Source organism: Adiantum capillus-veneris, chromosome 25 (assembly GCF_014529385.1).
Source record: "Adiantum capillus-veneris isolate H3 chromosome 25, ASM1452938v2, whole genome shotgun sequence".
Lineage (NCBI taxonomy): Eukaryota > Viridiplantae > Streptophyta > Polypodiopsida > Polypodiales > Pteridaceae > Adiantum > Adiantum capillus-veneris.
The window spans coordinates 124,036,110-124,054,939 of NC_140955.1; the positions used below are offsets into that span (position 1 = coordinate 124,036,110).

At 42.4% G+C, this 18,830-nt stretch overlaps 1 protein-coding gene across 1 annotated transcript; it reads left to right on the forward strand.

Moving 5' to 3' along the window:
• Nucleotides 1–1,083: 1,083 nt before the first annotated feature.
• Nucleotides 1,084–5,022, forward strand: LOC147425589 (putative serine/threonine-protein kinase PBL7). The gene is made up of 7 exons (XM_086500214.1): nt 1,084–1,800; nt 2,111–2,352; nt 2,949–3,081; nt 3,165–3,423; nt 3,636–3,768; nt 3,908–3,997; nt 4,146–5,022. Exons 1-7 carry the CDS (start codon nt 1,599–1,601, stop codon nt 4,347–4,349), a joined length of 1,263 nt encoding a protein of 420 aa, XP_086356340.1. The 5' UTR covers nt 1,084–1,598; the 3' UTR covers nt 4,350–5,022.
• The last annotated feature ends 13,808 nt before the right edge of the window (nt 5,023–18,830 follow it).

Below are 18,830 nucleotides of genomic sequence, written 5' to 3' on the forward strand. Positions count from 1 at the left end.
AAGTATATGGACAGGTGCTCAAGCATATAAATTTGGGTTCTGAGATGGAATGTGTCAAAGATGCAAATATGCTCCAAACGATATCTTCCATCTGCTTATCAACTGTAGCGATAATACAAACGACTTGATTATTTTAAACCATTTTTATAATATTAAATATAGCAATCTACCATGGTAGCATATTCTCTTAGGAGACTTCCTCAACTCACTGTGGGATGTCGTTCGAGCTGAAGATTTATTGCATATTTGGGTTAAACTATGTAATAAATTATTTTCTCAGTTGTAGCCAGTTGGCAATGAATGGCCTTTGCAGGTCTTTAAAGCCAAAAACCATCTCCATAGCCAGGCCTTGGTTCGACTTCGCCACCTTAAAAGATACTAGTACGGCCGCCCGCCCTTGGTGGCCTCTCTCTCTCCCCCTCTCTCCCCTCTTTATCGCGTGCAAAGGGGTTTTTTTTATAGTTTTGGACTTTAGCCTTCAGGTCGCAGATTGCAACACGTGTAAAGGGCTCCCCCTTCCGCCATATTATGTTAGTAGATGTTGCAATAGAAGTGAGAAAATGTGAAGATGGAACACGTTGAAGCTTTCCTCAAACCAATTCATGAATGAAAAAGCAAACTTGTTGATGTCACTGAAACTCTTTTGGTCGAGCTTGACATCTTTCAAGAACACTTAAACAAGTCGGCTTATAAGTATGCCCAAGTGTTTGAAAGTGTCTAGGCAAACCAACTTTAACTTAGCGAAAATGTATCTATTTTTTTTTCATTTTGTATCCCCTATATTTATCTCACCGAGCTCCCCCTCGCATAAATGTAACTCTTATGCCTTTTCTAATATAATTTCTCGCATATTATTTTAAAAAAAAAACTTCCAAAGTTTTGCCGGTTTTCCTCAAGGGGGATATTGCAATCTTGGCAGATTAAAAAAACACTCAACCTTGGCACTGTGTGGGAAGGCCCCCTTGAAATGATGTGGAGTCCAAAATTTGAATTTTGAGAGGGGTGCCTCGTGCATGGAGATTTGAATGTGGGAGGAAAAGGCAACGTTCTAGCAATTTGCAAGTCCTTTTCGTTGCTACATTTGGCGGCTTCATCAGCCCAAGCTGCCCAACAGACGAGGACCAACAGGGGCCCTGCTACTTGTTGGGCTGCCCAATAATTGCGACGTTACTACACAACATTGAACGATCTCTCACACACGCAGTGTCACAGGGTCTCTCTCTCTCTCTCTCTCTCACACACACACACATTGTCGCCCTCCCAACTTCTACTTGTCTGCCTATCTCCCAGGGCTACGGTGGCTACCTGCATGCTTCGCCTCAGCGACGCCTTTGTCCCTGCCTCTCTTCTGCCCCTGTCTCCCCGGCATAAAAATTCACCTATACCTAGCTCTCATTGCGACCTTGAGAACGTACATGCTCGCAGGACTCGGCCGGAGGCATACATCAAGCCATTTCTGAGTACAGAGAAGCAATTTTAATGCCGATGAGAATCATGGCTGGCAGGAAAATGCAAGGGAGCGCAGCCCTTCTCCTTACAAAATGAAAGAAACCTAAATTGGGCAGTTCTTTTTCCCCATCAGCAGCAGGATCCCACCAATGGTGCGCTTTCTAGCTGTTTCTTCCTCCTCTTCAGGGGACTCACAGAGCCATGAAACGAAAAGTGGCAATACTGCTGCCATTGCGGTACTTGCGGTCATCGCAATCCTTGCGGTTTCTGCGCTTCTGGTTGCCCTCAGCTATTACCTCTACATGCGATGGAAAGTGAAGAAGACAAGCCAGAAAGCCCACAAAACCCAGCGTAAGTTACTCTTGTCCATTGACATTCTATTCAGATGGTTTGCGCACACAGATGCATAGAGATAGGCAAAGTGATTGAAGAGGGTACACAAGAAGGCGAGCAAACAAACAGGAAGGTCAAATGTGCTAAGTACACACATGATCCCTCACCCACGTTGGCTCTTAAAAACAAGCAAGACTCTGCAGGAGTTTTTGTTTTTATGTTTTGTGTGTGCAAGCTCTTTCAACGACAGGCTGCTGATTTGATGTTTAAACAGATCTTTGTTGCCAAATTCTGTGGATGTATGATGTAATTATGGTGCAAAATGCAGGGCTTGTCAGTGACTCTTTCACCCGCCCACATCAGCAAAACACTGCTATTGAAACATCGGCAGCCCAAGTGTTCACGTATAAGCAGCTGCAAACAGCTACCAACAATTTCAATGAGGCTAACTTAATTGGCCATGGTGGGTTCGGATCTGTGTTTAGAGGTATGTTGGCCGATGGGAAGATTGCAGCGATCAAGCAGCTTGACCAAGCCAGCAAGCAGGGAGATTTTGAATTTCGTGTTGAGGTAATTATCTCTCTTCTTCTTTACAAATCTCATGAGTCCAGTGTTTTGTTCCCAACTGGAAATTAAGGTCTGTCTCTCTCACGCACGCTCGTGCATACGCCAAGCGACACACAAGCAGTGCAAGAGAAAGCCTACGATAAATGAATTCCCACATCTCAATGCTATGTGTGCAAAAGCCTGATGAACTTCTATAAAAGCAAGGAATGTAGAAACTGGTATGGCATGGAATCCCTTAGGAGTTTGCATGTTGAATGCTCACATAGCTATCAGGCTTCAGGAGAACATTGCATTAACTCAACAAGAGGGCAATTTGTGGGAACTATGAAGTGATTTAACCTCACAGAAGCTTTATAGGAAATTTCTTTGACCCTAGATAGGGGGCTTATGCATATAATGAGAAAACGTCATTAATTTTGTCTTCAACCATAAGCTCCTTGATAGTACAGAGGAGTTTTCCTCTAACCTTAATTGGTTTTCTTACATACAAGGTATGCTAAATCATGGTTTGTGACTTTGAGGCTTGATCATGAACACTAATAATCCCTTTGTTATTGGTTTAAGTCGATCCTACCCCTCACATGTTAATTCGTTTGCAGGTGGATATGCTCAGCAAGCTGCACTCTCCCTACCTTCTAGGGCTCATCGGATATTGTGCCGATCAAGACCACAGATTGCTTGTTTACGACTACATGTCAAATGGAAGCTTGCAAGAGCATCTTTATTCGACAGGTCCGAACTTGCGGAGCTCCACTATTCCTCTTTTTTGGTCGTTGTAGATCCTTTGATTAAGCTTCCTGTTCTTGCATCTCCAGGTACTCCAGGTAGCCCTCCATTTCTTGATTGGGAAACAAGAATGCGAGTTGCCTTAGACTCTGCAAGAGGTCTTGAATACCTCCATGAGCTTGTGAATCCTCCTGTAATACATCGGGATTTCAAAAGCAGCAACATTCTCTTGGATGATAACTTCAATGCAAAGGTCTCTGACTTTGGCCTGGCGAAGCTAGGATCTGACAAAATTGGTGGTCTTGTCTCAACAAGAGTGCTTGGAACACATGGATATGTGGCACCGGAGTAAGCTCTTTGTCCTCATCTTCAAGTCATGTAGATGTCATTCCGGCCAATGCGTGTATGCAAACCCTATTCTTCCAAAATGAAATTGAATACATTGGTCACATAGTCTTAGCTGTGGCATAACCCCGTATGTGTGCTTACATTTACTAAGATTCTCACACAGTTGCAACTTTCTCCCACAAGCTAATTTTAATGATGTGATCTCTGTTTAGATATGCCATGACTGGTCACTTGACAACCAAATCAGACGTCTACAGCTATGGAGTAGTGCTGCTTGAGCTGCTAACTGGTCGCGTTCCTGTAGATATGAAAAGGCCCTCTGGACAGGGAGTCCTTGTCTCTTGGGTAAGCTTCTCTAACAGCATGGATAGCGCTAGTCATTTGGATTATTTTGATGCATATGGAAAGTCCTGTCCTTATGCTAAGCAGGGTTGCTTTCCATGTACTAGTTGAAAATCCATCTTTCTTTCTGTATGTTCTACAGGCCCTACCTCGCCTGACTGATCGCAAGAAGTTAGCGGAGATGGTGGACCCAATATTAGAAGGGCAGTATGCAATGAAAGAATTGATACAGGTATGAGGAAAACCCCGATTTTTCATTATTTATAGTTGTTGGATGATGATGTATTTGAAGGCTTGGCTCTCAGGCAACATTGTTGGATTCAGTAGTTCCGTGTAGTTTCTTTTGAGCATTGCAATTTATCTCTGTTGCAATTCTTCAGGTAGCCGCAATAGCCGCAATGTGCGTTCAGCCGGAGGCTGACTACCGGCCTCTCATGACAGACGTAGTGCAGTCGCTGATTCCTCTTGTAAAAAATCAAAAGGCAGCTGCCAAAGTTGTGTCTACATCTGATTTGCAGCATCAAGTTGTGACATTCAACTCATCTTCTTTAGACACTGGCAGTAGCGGGGCTTGCAATCACTGAGGACACTCAAATGGTTGAGAAGTAAAGTTCAGCAGCCGAGTGCCAATAGGTCAAATAAGAGAGCCCCTCAAATCTATGACTTTGCCACTCACCAAGCCAGCAGGCAGCATCAACAGATGCTAGAGTTGTATCTTTCCACCCACTGCAGTTTTGAAAGTACTACGTTACTTCTTGTGACGGCGTCAATGAGTTATCCCTCGGCTCTCACTCATACACTGGATGCCGGTGATGTACCTGAGCTCATCATCAAACTGTTTGCATTCCAGCAGATTATGTTCTCACTCATTTCTGAAATGCTGGTGATGTATATGAGCTCATCATCAAGCTAATGTTTTGTCGCATTCCGACCGATGCATTTTTCTCTCGATGTTGTACTCTGAGTGCTGATGATGCACATGATCAATCTCAATTTTGTAGCATTTAAGTGGAGGATGCAACCTATTCTCACACAAGGTTTCCATTACTGTGGGATCAGAATATGGAACCATTACTTGCTTGCATACTTTACTTGCATGAAGGAACAAACATTGTTGGGGATAGAGAGAGGGAAGATGGGTGCATGTGTGCGTGCGCTTGGAGACTTGGACAATGTTGCTTGTTAGTAACATTGTGCCTAGCAAGTAACATCCATTTCTCACATGGCCAAAGTTAGCATTATGGTGTCATCAATTTATATGGTGTCATTGAATATATATTGGGGTCATGTAAATATTTTTTTAATAGCAAAACTCACAATTGTGAGTGAATTATATTGATTAACGTAAAAAATTACAAGGTCTTGTCATGCTCGTGTTGAGCCATGACATCCTCCAGGGACCAAAATCACAACGGCTATCAAGGCAGCCACCCCTACCAACCCGCCCCCATATCCTTGATACACAAAGTCCATTGTCATGTTCTTTTGATATTTTTTAATTACCGATGGCTAGTATTTTCCCTCGTCCTAGGCATGCCAATTGCTAACAACAAGGCACAAGTAGTCCTAGACCAATCCTCTGAGTGTTGCTTGTGTCCGAGTGTCCATATTAGCACTTTGCTTTCTTGTATAATTTTTGCGAAGCTTGCCACCTTGAAACCTCCTTCAAACACACGGTGGTTCCTTGTTTGTCATACATTATGTAAGAAGTATCGGACGATTTGAGTGTTGAATGAGGAGGGTAGAACTACGTGAATTCTTCCCTCCAAGGAATAGATCAATCTTGAAGAAACCATTTTTCCATGTTCTTTGGACCCACTTGCATATTTTCCTTGCTAGGCCTTTGATAGTTGGGCAATCCATAAAGAGGTGGGCTAGATCTTCACTAGTGAGCTTGCACCCCAAGCATCGATCTGACCCAATCCCTCTCTCTTGAATCTTCACCCTCGTCGGTAGAGCACCCCAGATTACCTTCCATAAAAATACCTTCATGTGTTGTGGAACCTTAGGCTTCCAGATGTTCTCTATTACTTGCTCCCACCTTTCCTCTGGCCATTGTTTTTTCCATATCTTGTTAAGGGGGCTAGACCAATTCTTCTTATGCATCATTGTATGATAAATGTCTTTAGGATGGGGTTTCCATAAGAGACTGCTTCCAGGCATTCCAGTCATGTATTTTGAAGGTAGACATTCTATTATGTAATAAGAAATCAAGGCGTGAAATTGTAATTCAAGTGTTTGGAAAGATATTTGTAGAGCTATAATTTATCCAAGAGATGGGTAGATTGTAAAATAGTGGGTTCTCTCTTTGGGTAGAGAACAATATTTGCAAAAAAAAAAAAAAAACTAGCCTTGAGTGTATTTTTAAGTGGTGAAGTTTTGGCTAGATTCAGCCAAAAGCCCCTACAAAATATGGGGAAAAAAAGTAGAAAATATCTGACAAGGCACATACACATGCATACCAAAATGCCCTGTAGATAATCAAATTTCAGTTTTAGTGTAGAACACACTACCAAACATGCTTTTATTGTAGCTTAATCTTGAGAGTTGTTTTTGTTTCTCTATTAGGGAGGTTGTCAAGGGAACTTTTGAGACATTGAAGTAGACGAAAGAGGCTCTTGCATAGAAGCATTTTGGACTCGCACATGGCTTTTGGTTATTATATGTATGAATTGTGTCATAATAACTAATATCTAATTCTCCTAAATGATTTTCTCATGTTAAACTAATCATTTAACATGGGAAGCACCAGGGGAGAAAAAGCTAGTATATTGGTTAAGCTGGCAGACTGGCCACAATAGGGATCCAAAGGAGAGAAAATAGGGATCCAAAGGGGGGGCCATCTGCAAAAGAGAAATGTGCAATAATGGGCTTAAAAGACCCTAAGGTTCAGCCCATTAAGACTTCCAAAATGCTAAGGTTCCGAAATTCAAAGGTTGTGTCCAAAGGTCAAACACTAGGGAAATTGGATATTTTGTGTGTGTCCCAAAAAGTCTTCACAAGTCCTACATAAGAGGGGGCGAGCCCTGGAAGTAGGGGATGAGAGAGAAACACACAGACACACACTCACAAGCTTCCTTTACATTAAGGGGAAAGAGGGAAACATGTCAGCTCCCTAGCCTAGATGCCCACAAGGTGTACTCAAATCCTATGGGATGGCCATGGAGGTGGACCAATGAGAATTAGGCTAGAGTAAATCTAGTTTAATTAATTTAAACACTTAATAAAAGAACCAATAAGAATTAAGCTCTCTAGAAGACTATTGAACAGTTTCCCAAGAGGTTCAATGAGCATTCAACAGCCCAATGGCTTGCCTGGCTAGGAGGCAAAGGGGTCCAATGAGAATTTAGTTGTATTTATTAATTACCTAAAGCTCTCACAAAAGGGGAAAGGAGGACACATGTCAGAAGGCTATCACTTATGCTTCTCAATACTCATTGGCTAAGCCTGGAAAAGGCCAATAGGGTTGTAGCATGAACAAATAGCAAGAGGGGTCGACCAAGAGAGAGGGGGGGCTGATTTTCTCAAGGAATTATCCACCCACACTCACACAAACTCATGTGTGAAGCAAGAAGACTCTCTCTCTCCTTCTCAAGCTTTAATGGAAAGCTTATCACCTACTCCAAGCTTGTGAAAAGGGAGGCCTACACCAACAACTCTTGGCTTTGTGATGCAAATCCAATCAAGAGCCAAGCTTCAATGCACGCTCATCTCCTCTACCATGCTAATTACTAAGCTAAGCTATGCTAATATGAGTGATTATGTGAGGAGATGTACATCTTTCTCGTAAGACTACTCCTTCTTCCTCTCAGTCTACTCTCATACCCTGCTAGCTCTCACCATCTTCGAAGGTGTGTGAGGTCTTGGATCTGAGACTGTGAGGGAATTGATGTTGTGTTTAACAAGTGGTTTGCTTAGTGCTTGAAGTTTCCATCTTCATTGCACTAGCTAGTATTGAAGGAACACAAAGAATTGTATTGTAAAATGTCTCTCTTGATGGGAGAAACCATAATACAAAGCCTTTTGGAGAGGGGACCGGCTCCATGTAAATTCGGTCCTCTACTGTTGTCAAAAGCTTAATTTTTCTCTCTTTTGAAGTATTGTTCATGCTATCTAACTAGGTGTTATACTTTTTGTTGCTCTCTCCACCCAAGCACTCTTGTTATTCTCATTAGGAATCTATTCTATTGAAATGCTCACTATGTTCATGCTATTTTCCTCTACACACAAGTTACTAGGCCATTAAATATTACATTGGTATCAGAGCTCAAGGTTTCTCTTTTCTTGCTCAAGAAGGGAGGTCTTCAAGCTAGCTATAAATGGTTGGTATTATTAATTGCATGTGAGTAAGTAGAATAGGGATTTTTCAGCCTTGCAGTGCGCCTGCCTTTGAGCAGATAACGGGGCATCACTATCGAGATCTATGGTCTTAATAGTGCAGTCCTATGGGGCTTGCCTTCGGCTTATAACCACTAATTGAGCTATTAGAAGCTTGACATGAGCCGGTGCTGTTTTGGTGTTGAATGACCCTCTCTTCCATTCCTCGCAGTTAATGGTATTCGAGCCACGGGTACAATCGCTTGAGTGCTTTTCTAAAGGGGTAAAGAGGAGTAGCAACTAGGGCTTGAAGTGCCAAAGTACACCTAAAAAGTTTACACCTAAAAGTTGTTAGAATGACTCACAATAGTAAAGAGAGTAAAATTAATGTTGATAACTTTGATTTTTCTAATGAGCAGGCTACTAATGATGCCCCTATGCTTCTTAACTACCTTGTTTCTAGGCTTCAACAAGCTATGGTCAATCCATCCCTCCAAAGTGAAGTGCAACGGCAGCTTCGTGCTCATGGGATTCTCCAAGCTCCCCACCATGACGAGAGAGTACCTAGGAAGCCTCCTTGTGAGACTTCCAAAAGAGGCCTCTCTCCGATTTGGGAAGAAGAAGAGGATCCATACGAAGGGCTAAAAAATTTTCTTCTTGATGATGCATCTCCTTCCCAAAGGAGAATTCAAGAGCCTCCACCGAAGGAACGAGAAAGAAGTGAGACTCCTGCCACCTCGATGGAATGGCTCCACGAAGACGGCGGGCTAAACGCTCTCCATCACCTCCAAAAAGGACAAGACCATCACACACTTCTCCACACCATACTTCAAAGAGGGATGACAAAAAGCAAGAGAAGAAAAAGGCGAGAAAGAGGACACCCTCTTCTCCATCTTCTTCATCCTCTTCCTCTTATGAAAGTGATGGTATAGACAAAGAAGATCAAGGCAAGAAAAAGGCGAGAAAGAGGTCACCCTCTTCTCCATCTTCCTCAAATTCTCCATCTTCTGAAGAAAGTGATGGTGCAACTTTTGAACCATAAAAAAGAAGAGGCCATAGGAAATCCTATGCCGCATGGAAGACGTCGTCCAAGCTCAAGAAGCTCAAAGAGGGAGGGAAGAGCATCTCTTTCCTTACCTACGATGGCACCTTCGGTGCTCGGACAAAGTCTTGGCCTTTATCCAACAGTTCGATGCGGCGTTTGGAGATGAGGGCTTCATGGAGTCCTCTAAGCTACGCCATGTAGCTATGTACTTTCAAAAGTCTGCCAGGCACTGCTCGTCTAGCCTATGGGCCAATGGTGAAGCTCCACAAACATGGAAAGCTTTAAGAGCTTCCATTATAAAGTAGTTTTTGGCCACCGATGCCAAAGGCAAAGTACTCACCGAATGGCGAAGCTTGAGCTCTCTCCCTACGAATCCATTCACAAATATGTAGACAAGTTTTGGGACCTACAACTCAAAGCCACTGTCTTCAAACAGTTGGATTTTGGAGAGAAAAAGCAACAATTTTGTGCGGGCTTAACTGAAGAAATGGCGGAGTATGTCAACTCCCAAAGGCCACGCACCATATCGGCGGTTATACACCATACTATGGTGGCTTCTCGAATCAATTTTCAAACAGGGGCTAAAAGAAATTCTAAGCCCATGGAAAACAAAGGTTCCAATGAGCCTAAGGGAAAGGACAATGTCCAAAAGTCTCCTAAGGGAAACTCCAACAAAGGTAAGGAGAAAGGAGTTTACAAAGGCAAAAACAAACTCTCTCCTGAAGAGCTTGAGTGTTATCACAAAGATAACTGCTGTTTCAAGTGCGGCGAGCAAGGGCATGCGTACTGTGATTGTCCCCAAAAGAACACCCGCCATGAGCCTCCTAGAGCTACCTTGGTTGAAATCCAAGAGGAGGAAACTCACCACGCCATGCTTGGGGAAAGGTAAGAGAACATGATGCTTTTATTCTCTTTAACGTTGGTTCTACTCACAATTTCATATCCACAGAGCCAAGCTAGGCATACAAGCTTACGAGATGGGAGATTTCCTACCCGCAGACGCTGCTTTCAAGGGGCAAGAAGCTTCAGTCACTCGCTTAATCGGGAAATTGAGGCTCCATGTCCAAAGCTATGTGGACAAAGAGGACTTCTTTATCTCTCCTCTCAAGCACGAGGATGTAATCCTAGGGGCACCATGGTTTGATCGCATGGCTGCCAATGTTAAATTCCCTCAAAGAAGAATCTACTTTAGATTCAGGGAAAAAGATATGTACATAGATGCCAAGCAAATGGGTAACACCATACCCATTGTACATACGCAAGCTTTTAACAAGTCAATAAAGAGCTCTATTTTCGTGTACATGATTTTTGTTAAAGATTCTCAAAATGAACCTTATGCTTTAGCAAAAGAAAATATAACCAATCACAAAGAATTAGAGTTATCCAATTTTCTCAAGGGATTTCAAGATGTCTTTATTGACGACATCCCTTGTGAGCTCCCTCCTAAACGAGGCAATGATGACCATGCAATTGAACTTCTTCCAGGAAGTTCACCGCCTAACAAACCTCCTCATAGAGTTTCTCAAGCTCAACAAGAGGAGATTATGCGGCAAGTGCATGAGTTAGTTGAGAAGGGCATGGTTAGGCCTACCTCATCTCCATTTTGTTCTCCTGTGCTACTAGTGCAAAAGAAAGATGGCACATATCGTATGTGTGTTGACTATAGAGCACTAAATAGGATCACAATCAAGAATAGGTTTTCCGTTCCACGGGTAGAAGATCTATTTGATATGCTACAAGGATCCACCTACTTCAGTAGGATTGACCTAAAAAGTGTCTATCATCAAATAAGGATAGTTGATCAAGACATTGTAAAGACCGCATTTCGCACTACGTTTGGTCTTTACGAATATATTATCATGCCTTTTGGCTTGACCAATGCACCAGCCACATTCAACCGCTTGATGGAGAAGCTATTCAGGCCTCACCGAACCTTTATTGGAGTGTTCTTTGATGATATCATCATCTACTCTAATTCATTAGACGAACACAAGCAACACCTCTGGGTAATATTTAAAGTTTTAAGAGAGAATAAACTTTATGTTAATCGAAAGAAAAGTGAATTTTTCTTACAAGAGATTCAGTATTTAGGTCACATTATCTCTCAAGATGGCATCCAAATGGATCCATCAAACTTAGAGGTAATAAAAGGATGGACTAAACCAAGGACCATTACATGACCTAACAAAGAAAAACGTTAGGTATACATGGTCTGCCAAGGAGAACAATGCTTTCGAAAAGCTTATCTCTTAACTATCCTTACATTACTGGATCTCTCAAAGCCATTTGAGGTCCAATGTGATGTTAGTGGTAACTGCCTTGGAGCTGTTTTGCTTCAAGAAGGGCGTGCCATAGCCTATAAAAGTTGAAGGCTTGACCCTGTTGAGCAAGCTCTAGGCTGTTGACCGCTGGGTCAACAACACAACATAACTCAAGTTTCGTACCAAAGTCTTATCTTTTGCGAGTTATGAAATGCTGCGGATTATGGCTATAAATGCCATTTGTGATGAGTAGTTATTCTAGTTTCAGAAGCCGGGGTGCAATGGCACTTCCAGATTGTAAATACAAAGCCATTTGACCCTTTCAACCCCATTTTTGGTTAAACCTAAGGTAGCCTTAGTATATAAGGTACCTAGGTTATTTTGTAAAAAAGACTTTTAATCATAATCAAACTTTAGCGCTGCCGTCTACTGTGTGTAAGAGAGAAAGAGAGTGAGTGTGAGCTTCATCCTCTTGCTACGCCCTGCTCGCTCAACACATTGGAGATCCGACTGCACCATTGCTGTAGGCTCAAGAAGAGCTACGCGACAACGCCAAGCATTCCACGCGAGACGAAGCGCACACGCCGACGCATCTACGAGCTATTTGTGGCCATAAGTGTATCAAACGATGTCTGTTTTCTGCGTGCTAGTAGTCTATAGAATCGTGGCGACATAAGCTACGCATAGGGACTCATAAATTCAGTTTCGAGCACTTTCAAAATTCAGCTTTGTCATCCTACGTGTTTTCCGCAGATGGGTTTAGAGTGAGGTTTTTGAGTGTAGAAGCTTAGGGACAGGTGTATCCTAGTGAGGGGATGGTGTTCCTTAAGTTTCGTATGAATCTGGCATGATTATGTGAGTTACCTTCCGTATGTGTGTATGTGGCTAGGTGGTGTAGTTGAGGGCAATGAGGTTCTTGATTGTGGTTTAGTTGGCCTTCCAGAGTGTTGTATGTGTAGGATGGTCTCAGCCTGACAAGCTTAAGAGATTTCCTCCGTGTGCCTATCGTGTCATCTGTGTCCTCGATTGACATTATGTTGATCTAGGTAGTGTTTGCATGCACTTCATGGGTGTGTGAGTCTCTCCCGTCAAACATTGGCGCCGCTGCCGGGGACACAAGGACCTAAGTAGGTTTTCTACTAACACTCGTGTGATGGTTGCTTGATTTAGTTTTGGCTAAAGAAAGCATTTTTCTTAAGTGGATCCGGAAGAGGATATTCCGTGATCAAGTGGATAGCCAGGAAGCGTGTGTCTTGCCGAGGGTCTGCGACTAGATAGGTTTAGTTAGGATCTGTGGATTAGAGTAGTTGTTGGTGGTCGAGTGATTTGTGAGGTGATAAAAGCGTTTACTAGTCCGTGTGTGGCAGTGAAGTGTTTTTCTACTCATAGATGCAAAACCCCATATGATTTGTAGGAGTAGCTTTAGGTAAGTGATCCAATTCTGATCTAGAGCTATTCAACACTGAATTATTTGCTAAAGTGCTTGATTGCATTTGAAATCAAGGAAAAGTGTGCTTTTGAGGATACAAATGCATTAAACAAGCTTTTGTGGATATTTTTGTATGACTGACTGATGCTGTGCATATAAAAGAGCATTTGCAAGGATTCTGTGAAGAAAACTTGCAATTCTGTAAACATAGACATACTACGCGTAGGATATCTCAAGGGGATTTTGGAGACCAAATTTGAAAATTTTGACTGCACCAGTGGGTTCAGAGGGTAGGTTTTACCCTAGTAACATATTGACTTGGGTGTTTTTCCCTATTTTTGTTGACCAAAAGCCAAAAGGCGGAGTCGGAAAACGTGAAATTTCAGAAAAGGCTTAAATTGAGTGATTTTTGCATGTTTTTGCAATTGCGAAGCATACTTGCACTTGCTGAGAGCATAAGGAAGCATCAGGGACATTTCAGTCTCAAAAAATCAGCAGTAGACATCCTACGCGTAGGATGTCTATAGGGTGATCTGGTGGAAATTTTGAAATTCTGAGGTTACCAGTGTGTTTAGAAGGTAGGTTTTACCCTATTTTCACTTGGAAAGTGGAAATTTGACCAAATTTTGACAGATCAAAGCCAAAAGACGAGAAGTGCCAGACATCCTACCCAAATTGTGCCCAAGGCATAATTTTTGAGACCAAACCATTGGGTGACTTCAAAGGCATGTTCTAAATGTTGTATTGAGTGCATGTGATAAATTTCATCTCATTTGGGTCAGTGAAAGGAAGATTGAACAGACTTTAGTATTTTTGACTGAAAAGGGCAAGAATAGCTAGTTTTGGGGTCTTTTGACATCCAAATTAAAATCTAAGCATACCACTGGGTTACTGACATCAAGGGGAAGCTGCGGGACAAGTCTGGGGTCAAACAGGCCAAAAAGACATCCTACGTGTAAGATGTCTTCTGTGTGATTTTGGACCCTAAAATAAATTTTGAGCATACCACAGTGATCAACACCTTAAGGAGAGTCTGTGGTTCAAATTTGGGTTCATCCTGAGCAAAAAGACATCCTACGCGTAGGATGTCTCCTGCATGATTTTGAGACCAAAATTCTACTGTGACCATACCATACTGTCATATAGCCTGTGATAAGCCTCCTAGGAAAATTTGGTCCAATTTGGAGTTGATTTGACTTGGGAATTCATCAGAACAGACATCAGGCTTCTGGAATAGATTCTTGATCATTTAACCAGCCTATAGGTGTCAGAATCAAAAAGTAAAAATAGCTGTGAGTTTAGCACATCAAGGGAAAGCTACAGTGCAAGTTTGAGCTGAAACATAGCAAAAAGACATCCTACGCGTAGGATGTCTCTAGCTTGATTTAGGACTCCAAACCAACCTATGAGCACACCCCCGTGATCAGCACATCAAGGAGAAGCTGGGGTGAAAATTTCAAGTCATTCTGAGCAAAAAGACATCCTACGCTTAGGATGTCTCAAGGCCATTTTTAGGTCCAAATGAAATTCTGAGCATACCATTGTGTTGCTGGACTCAAGGGGAGTCTCTGGACCAAATTTTGTTAAATTCTGAGCATATAAACATCCTACGCGTAGGATGTCTCCAAGCCAGTTTTAGGGTCCATCTGTACTTTTGACCATACAGGAGTGTTCGCAGTGTCACAGAGATCCCAAATCTTTTTTTCAAAATTGAATTTGGACTCATTTTGACCATTCTAAACTGCATTTCACTGTTTTGGCCATAACTTTCACAAACGGTATCGGATCGGAAAAGTTTTTATAACAAAACGTAGCCTGAGAGCGGCTCTACAGATCTTAGAGCAAAACTTGAACTAAATGCCTATGGAAACCATTTAAGTCAACTTTGAAAAAAACATCGTTTTAGGCCTCAAAATTCATCCGGAAGTTAGGGGTGTCTAAAAGCGACAATTTGTGAGAATTGTGACGAAACGGTTGCGGTTTTGGACATAGTTTCGACTTTTCCCTAACCAAAGCACTTGAACACAGTGGACTAAGTCTACTTGAACCAAGAAAAAGCTATTAAGCCCAGAAATCATGTCTACCCTAGATTCAAACGCAGCTTACACAAGTTTGGAGATCCCGACGATAGAGGAATATCCTCCCACAATGGATCTTCCAAACTTGCAATTGATAAAGATCCATCTTGTTGAGAGAGTTTGGATGATTGGTCATGAGAGTGAAGGACTATATAGATACATTGACGACAATGAGGTCAATCTTTATAGGTGCTCAGATCCATACCTAGAAGAGATAACGGATTACAAGCTCTTATATGTCTACACATATGGAGTCGACTGTCAATGGAGATCTATAGTTGTCGACAAGTATGGACGAGAATACAGAGTTGTCGAAAGCACAAATCCACAGACTGTACTAGAAAGAGGTGGATATTTGGTCAATGAAGGACCACAAATGCCTCCACCAAACACGAGAATTCCTATAGGAATTCCAAGAAGAGAGCCACCAGGATTCCCTTCAAGAGCAATAATGAGAGAAGGATTGGGAGAGTCTCTGGTTAGACTTGTAGACAATCCACGAGTTAGACCATCCCAAGTCCAGAAATGGGTAAACAGAAAATACTCCGGAGATGAAGATCCGAGAGATCACGTAGCGGCTTTTAGAAGAGTGATTAGAGCAGAGGAAGTTTCAGATTTTGCGACACAGTTTGCGGGATTTGGATTGACTCTAGAAGATGATGCAGCTACATGGTTCGACTCGGTGGAAAATTGGGATTTTGAGACCCTAGATGAGTTGTTTGAGGATTTTATTGAAGAATTCTCGCCAAAAGGCATTGCTCACAACACGGTCTAGCAAATCCATAGATTCAAACAGAAAGAGAATGAATCAGTACGCAAAGCATCATTACGGCTCAAGAGATATGTTAAGCTCTGTCCGAGAGCGGAATTACCTACACAAGCACGACTGATGCTGATCTTTATCCATGGAATGAGAGATGCAAGCCTTCAGAAGGATCTGCATATGATAAGGAGGATGACGCTAAACGAGTTGATCAAAGAAGCTCTTTATCTAGTGGATAACTGTGAGGCATACAAAGAAAAGGACTTAAAGAGTCAAGGAGATGACACATCCTCTCAGCACAGTGTTTCACAGATAAGTGAGTCCATTGCCAAGCCAACGGCACCTATTGATCAAGAAAAGCTTATCGAAGACTTGGTCAAGGGGTTGATTCCTCTTGTAAGGTCTGATTCGGGAGAGCCGAAGCGGTGTGAAATTGAGAGAAAATGGACGAACCATACAGGGGAAGAGTGCTATTATAGCATGGAAAATGCTAGGGAGAGGTATGTACAACCTGTTCCAGAAGCACCTACTCCACCTAGATACATTACGGGGAATGCGCTAGGACCAGTAGGAGTCTTAAGGCCACAGCTTGTCTTAGGACAACAACCTCCGCTGCTAGGTGCTAGAATGCAGGTAGACATGAGATACATGCCAATGATGGAAGCATCACATAAACCAATGCTAGTACCAGCTACAATGCGGTATAGCAACCAAAGTAAGTACTATCCTTTGGAGCAACAAAATGTGAGAGAAACATGTGGAGTAGTGAGGCCGGTACAACCTCCACCTCCTTGGTTTCAGTCGAAAGAAAGAAGGTATGAAATGGACGAAAGGACATTGCGATTCATTGCAAATAGCGGCTTATCTAGGTCAAAGCTTGCTTATAGCCAAGAGGAAATGCTAAAAGAATCTCCTCAACCAGAGACAGATTGTCACAAAAGTCATGACAACCACTTGGTCAAACAATGTCCTCATACGGAGATCATTGAAGTAAATGCCTATTGTCTTGAGTTTGAGATCACTCACTTGATCCCCGATTGCCCGAAAAACCCAAACCAAATCAGGAAAATCACGACAAATGTATCAGGGATTGTTCAGCTACCTAGTAGCTCAGAAAATGAAAATTTCGTACCAGTTCAAGTGGTTACGAGATCACAATCCCAAAAGAAAGCTGATGAGAATCCAGAGACAAAGAACATGGAAAGTGACACGAGTCCAAAGACAGATGATGGACCAAATATAGACGCACCAAGTCAGAAAACCAAGAGCAAACGAAATAGTTGGAAAGCTAGAAAGACTAGGATGAAAGCACGCAGGGAATGAGAGCAAAAATCCCTAGCTGAGAAGCTTACCGAAGCTGAGGAGAAGATAAAACAACATGAGGAAAAGGAGGCACCTTCTCTTACACAGATGGTTAAACCTCAAGAAGAACCATCCACGGATGAGAAACTGAGAAGTGCTAGTTCAGGAGGATCTGTGTTGGCAGAGAAGGTTAATGAGATATTAGATGCCCTCTTGAAAACCTATGATGTGAGGCTAAAAAAAAACCAAACCCAAGAACACAGGTGGATGGGATATCCCTATGCGGAACTAGAAAAGCAAAAATTTGAAATGTGTCATAAAATGATTCAAATAGCCCAAGCTTTACTAGAACCACCAGTTGCAAAACCTGAGGATGTGATCCGTGTCATGCCTACACAAGTAATCCCACCAAACCACGAACTAAAAGAGCCAGATTCTAGTCATAAGCACAGACCAAACCTCAAAGACCCAGCATTAGAACCAAGGATAGTACTGAATACCACGGATAACTCTTCCGAGGGATTTCACCAAGCTATACCTGAGGATTGTAAAGAGATAGATGGTTTTGACGAATTGTGGAAACAAGTCATAGAAGCCAATGAAGCCGATGACCTAAGAAAACGAGTAGACAAGACTGGTGATGAACGAGGAGTGTTTCTACCACCAATAGAGGAATTTGAGACTGGATCTCAAATGAATCTAGACGTGCGATCGTATTGGGGCGACAAAGGATCTGTACAATCTATGGATAGTCAACCCCATCGCTAAGAACACTACCGTCCTACATGGGAGAGTACGAGACCAAGTCAGATGTGGTTGCAGTCCCATCATAGAGACTGTCTCCCAACAAGGCCATCGATTCAAAGGGGCTAGTAGATATTCTATCTACCCCAGTCACCTGTACAATAATGTTAGCCGAGTTGCTTAGAATAAGACCAAACATGTGGGCTAATGTGGGTAAATGTCTAGAGAAATTTGGTGTAAAAACCCCAATGACTCAAATCGAGGAAGGCATCAAAGAGCTTGAAATGCCTCAACTAAATACTAGGCCAGTGCCATTAAACAAGGTAGGCGAGTATTATGAGGGAGAAGATGGAAACACCACCCTCATTTGGAATTCAATGGTGTAAAAACCATGGCAATCCTTGACAGTGGAGTTGGTGTGGCCATTGCAACCAAAGAGGTTTGGAAAAAGTGGGGAAAATCTGCCTTGATATCCACACGAATGACCCTGCAGCTTGCAGACGGACACAAGGAAAAGCCCATAGGACTGCTAGAAAAAGTACTTGTTACTTCTTGTGGCATTGAATATGAACACACTTTTGCTGTTGTTGACTTTGGCAAGAAGAACAACTATGACATCATTCTGGGAAGACCATTCATGCGACAATTGAAAATGGTCAAAGATTGGGGTTATGACCATATATACCTGAGACATATGGAAACCATAACAAAGGTAAACTTGAGGGACCATAGCTATAGGGATGTGACGAGAACACCGGTAGAGGAGTTTGATTCCGCCACAGTTGTAGGATCAGAACTTCCAGCTTGGTTAGGTAAGCCTAAAGAACTGTGGATGTGTGGAGCTTCACAATGTGGTAGCTTGAAACGTGAGGAATGTATCCTAGAGCGGGTTATAGAGGATATGGACTATATCCCAGAACCATTTCCTGAAGAAGAGTTAGAGTCTTTTGGATGGGAACACATCTTGGCTACTTTGGACGTGTGCGCCGTGGAGGATGCTCCCACAACAAAATTTTGTGATGAAAATGGCCATGATGTCGTTCCTTATTTTGCAGTGAGTGTAATCTAGGAAAACGAAGAGATCCAGACATCAACAATCTCTCGAAATAAGGAGCAAAAAAAGAAA

What these genes read in the sequence shown, in the direction of transcription:
- LOC147425589 (XM_086500214.1), top strand. Translation starts at nt 1,599, where the DNA reads ATGGTGCGCTTTCTAGCTGTTTCTTCCTCCTCTTCAGGGGACTCACAG. An exon ending in ATTTTGAATTTCGTGTTGAG is followed by an intron (nt 2,353 to 2,948) that starts GTAATTATCTCT and finishes ATTCGTTTGCAG; the next exon opens with GTGGATATGCTCAGCAAGCT. An exon ending in AGAGCATCTTTATTCGACAG is followed by an intron (nt 3,082 to 3,164) that starts GTCCGAACTTGC and finishes TTGCATCTCCAG; the next exon opens with GTACTCCAGGTAGCCCTCCA.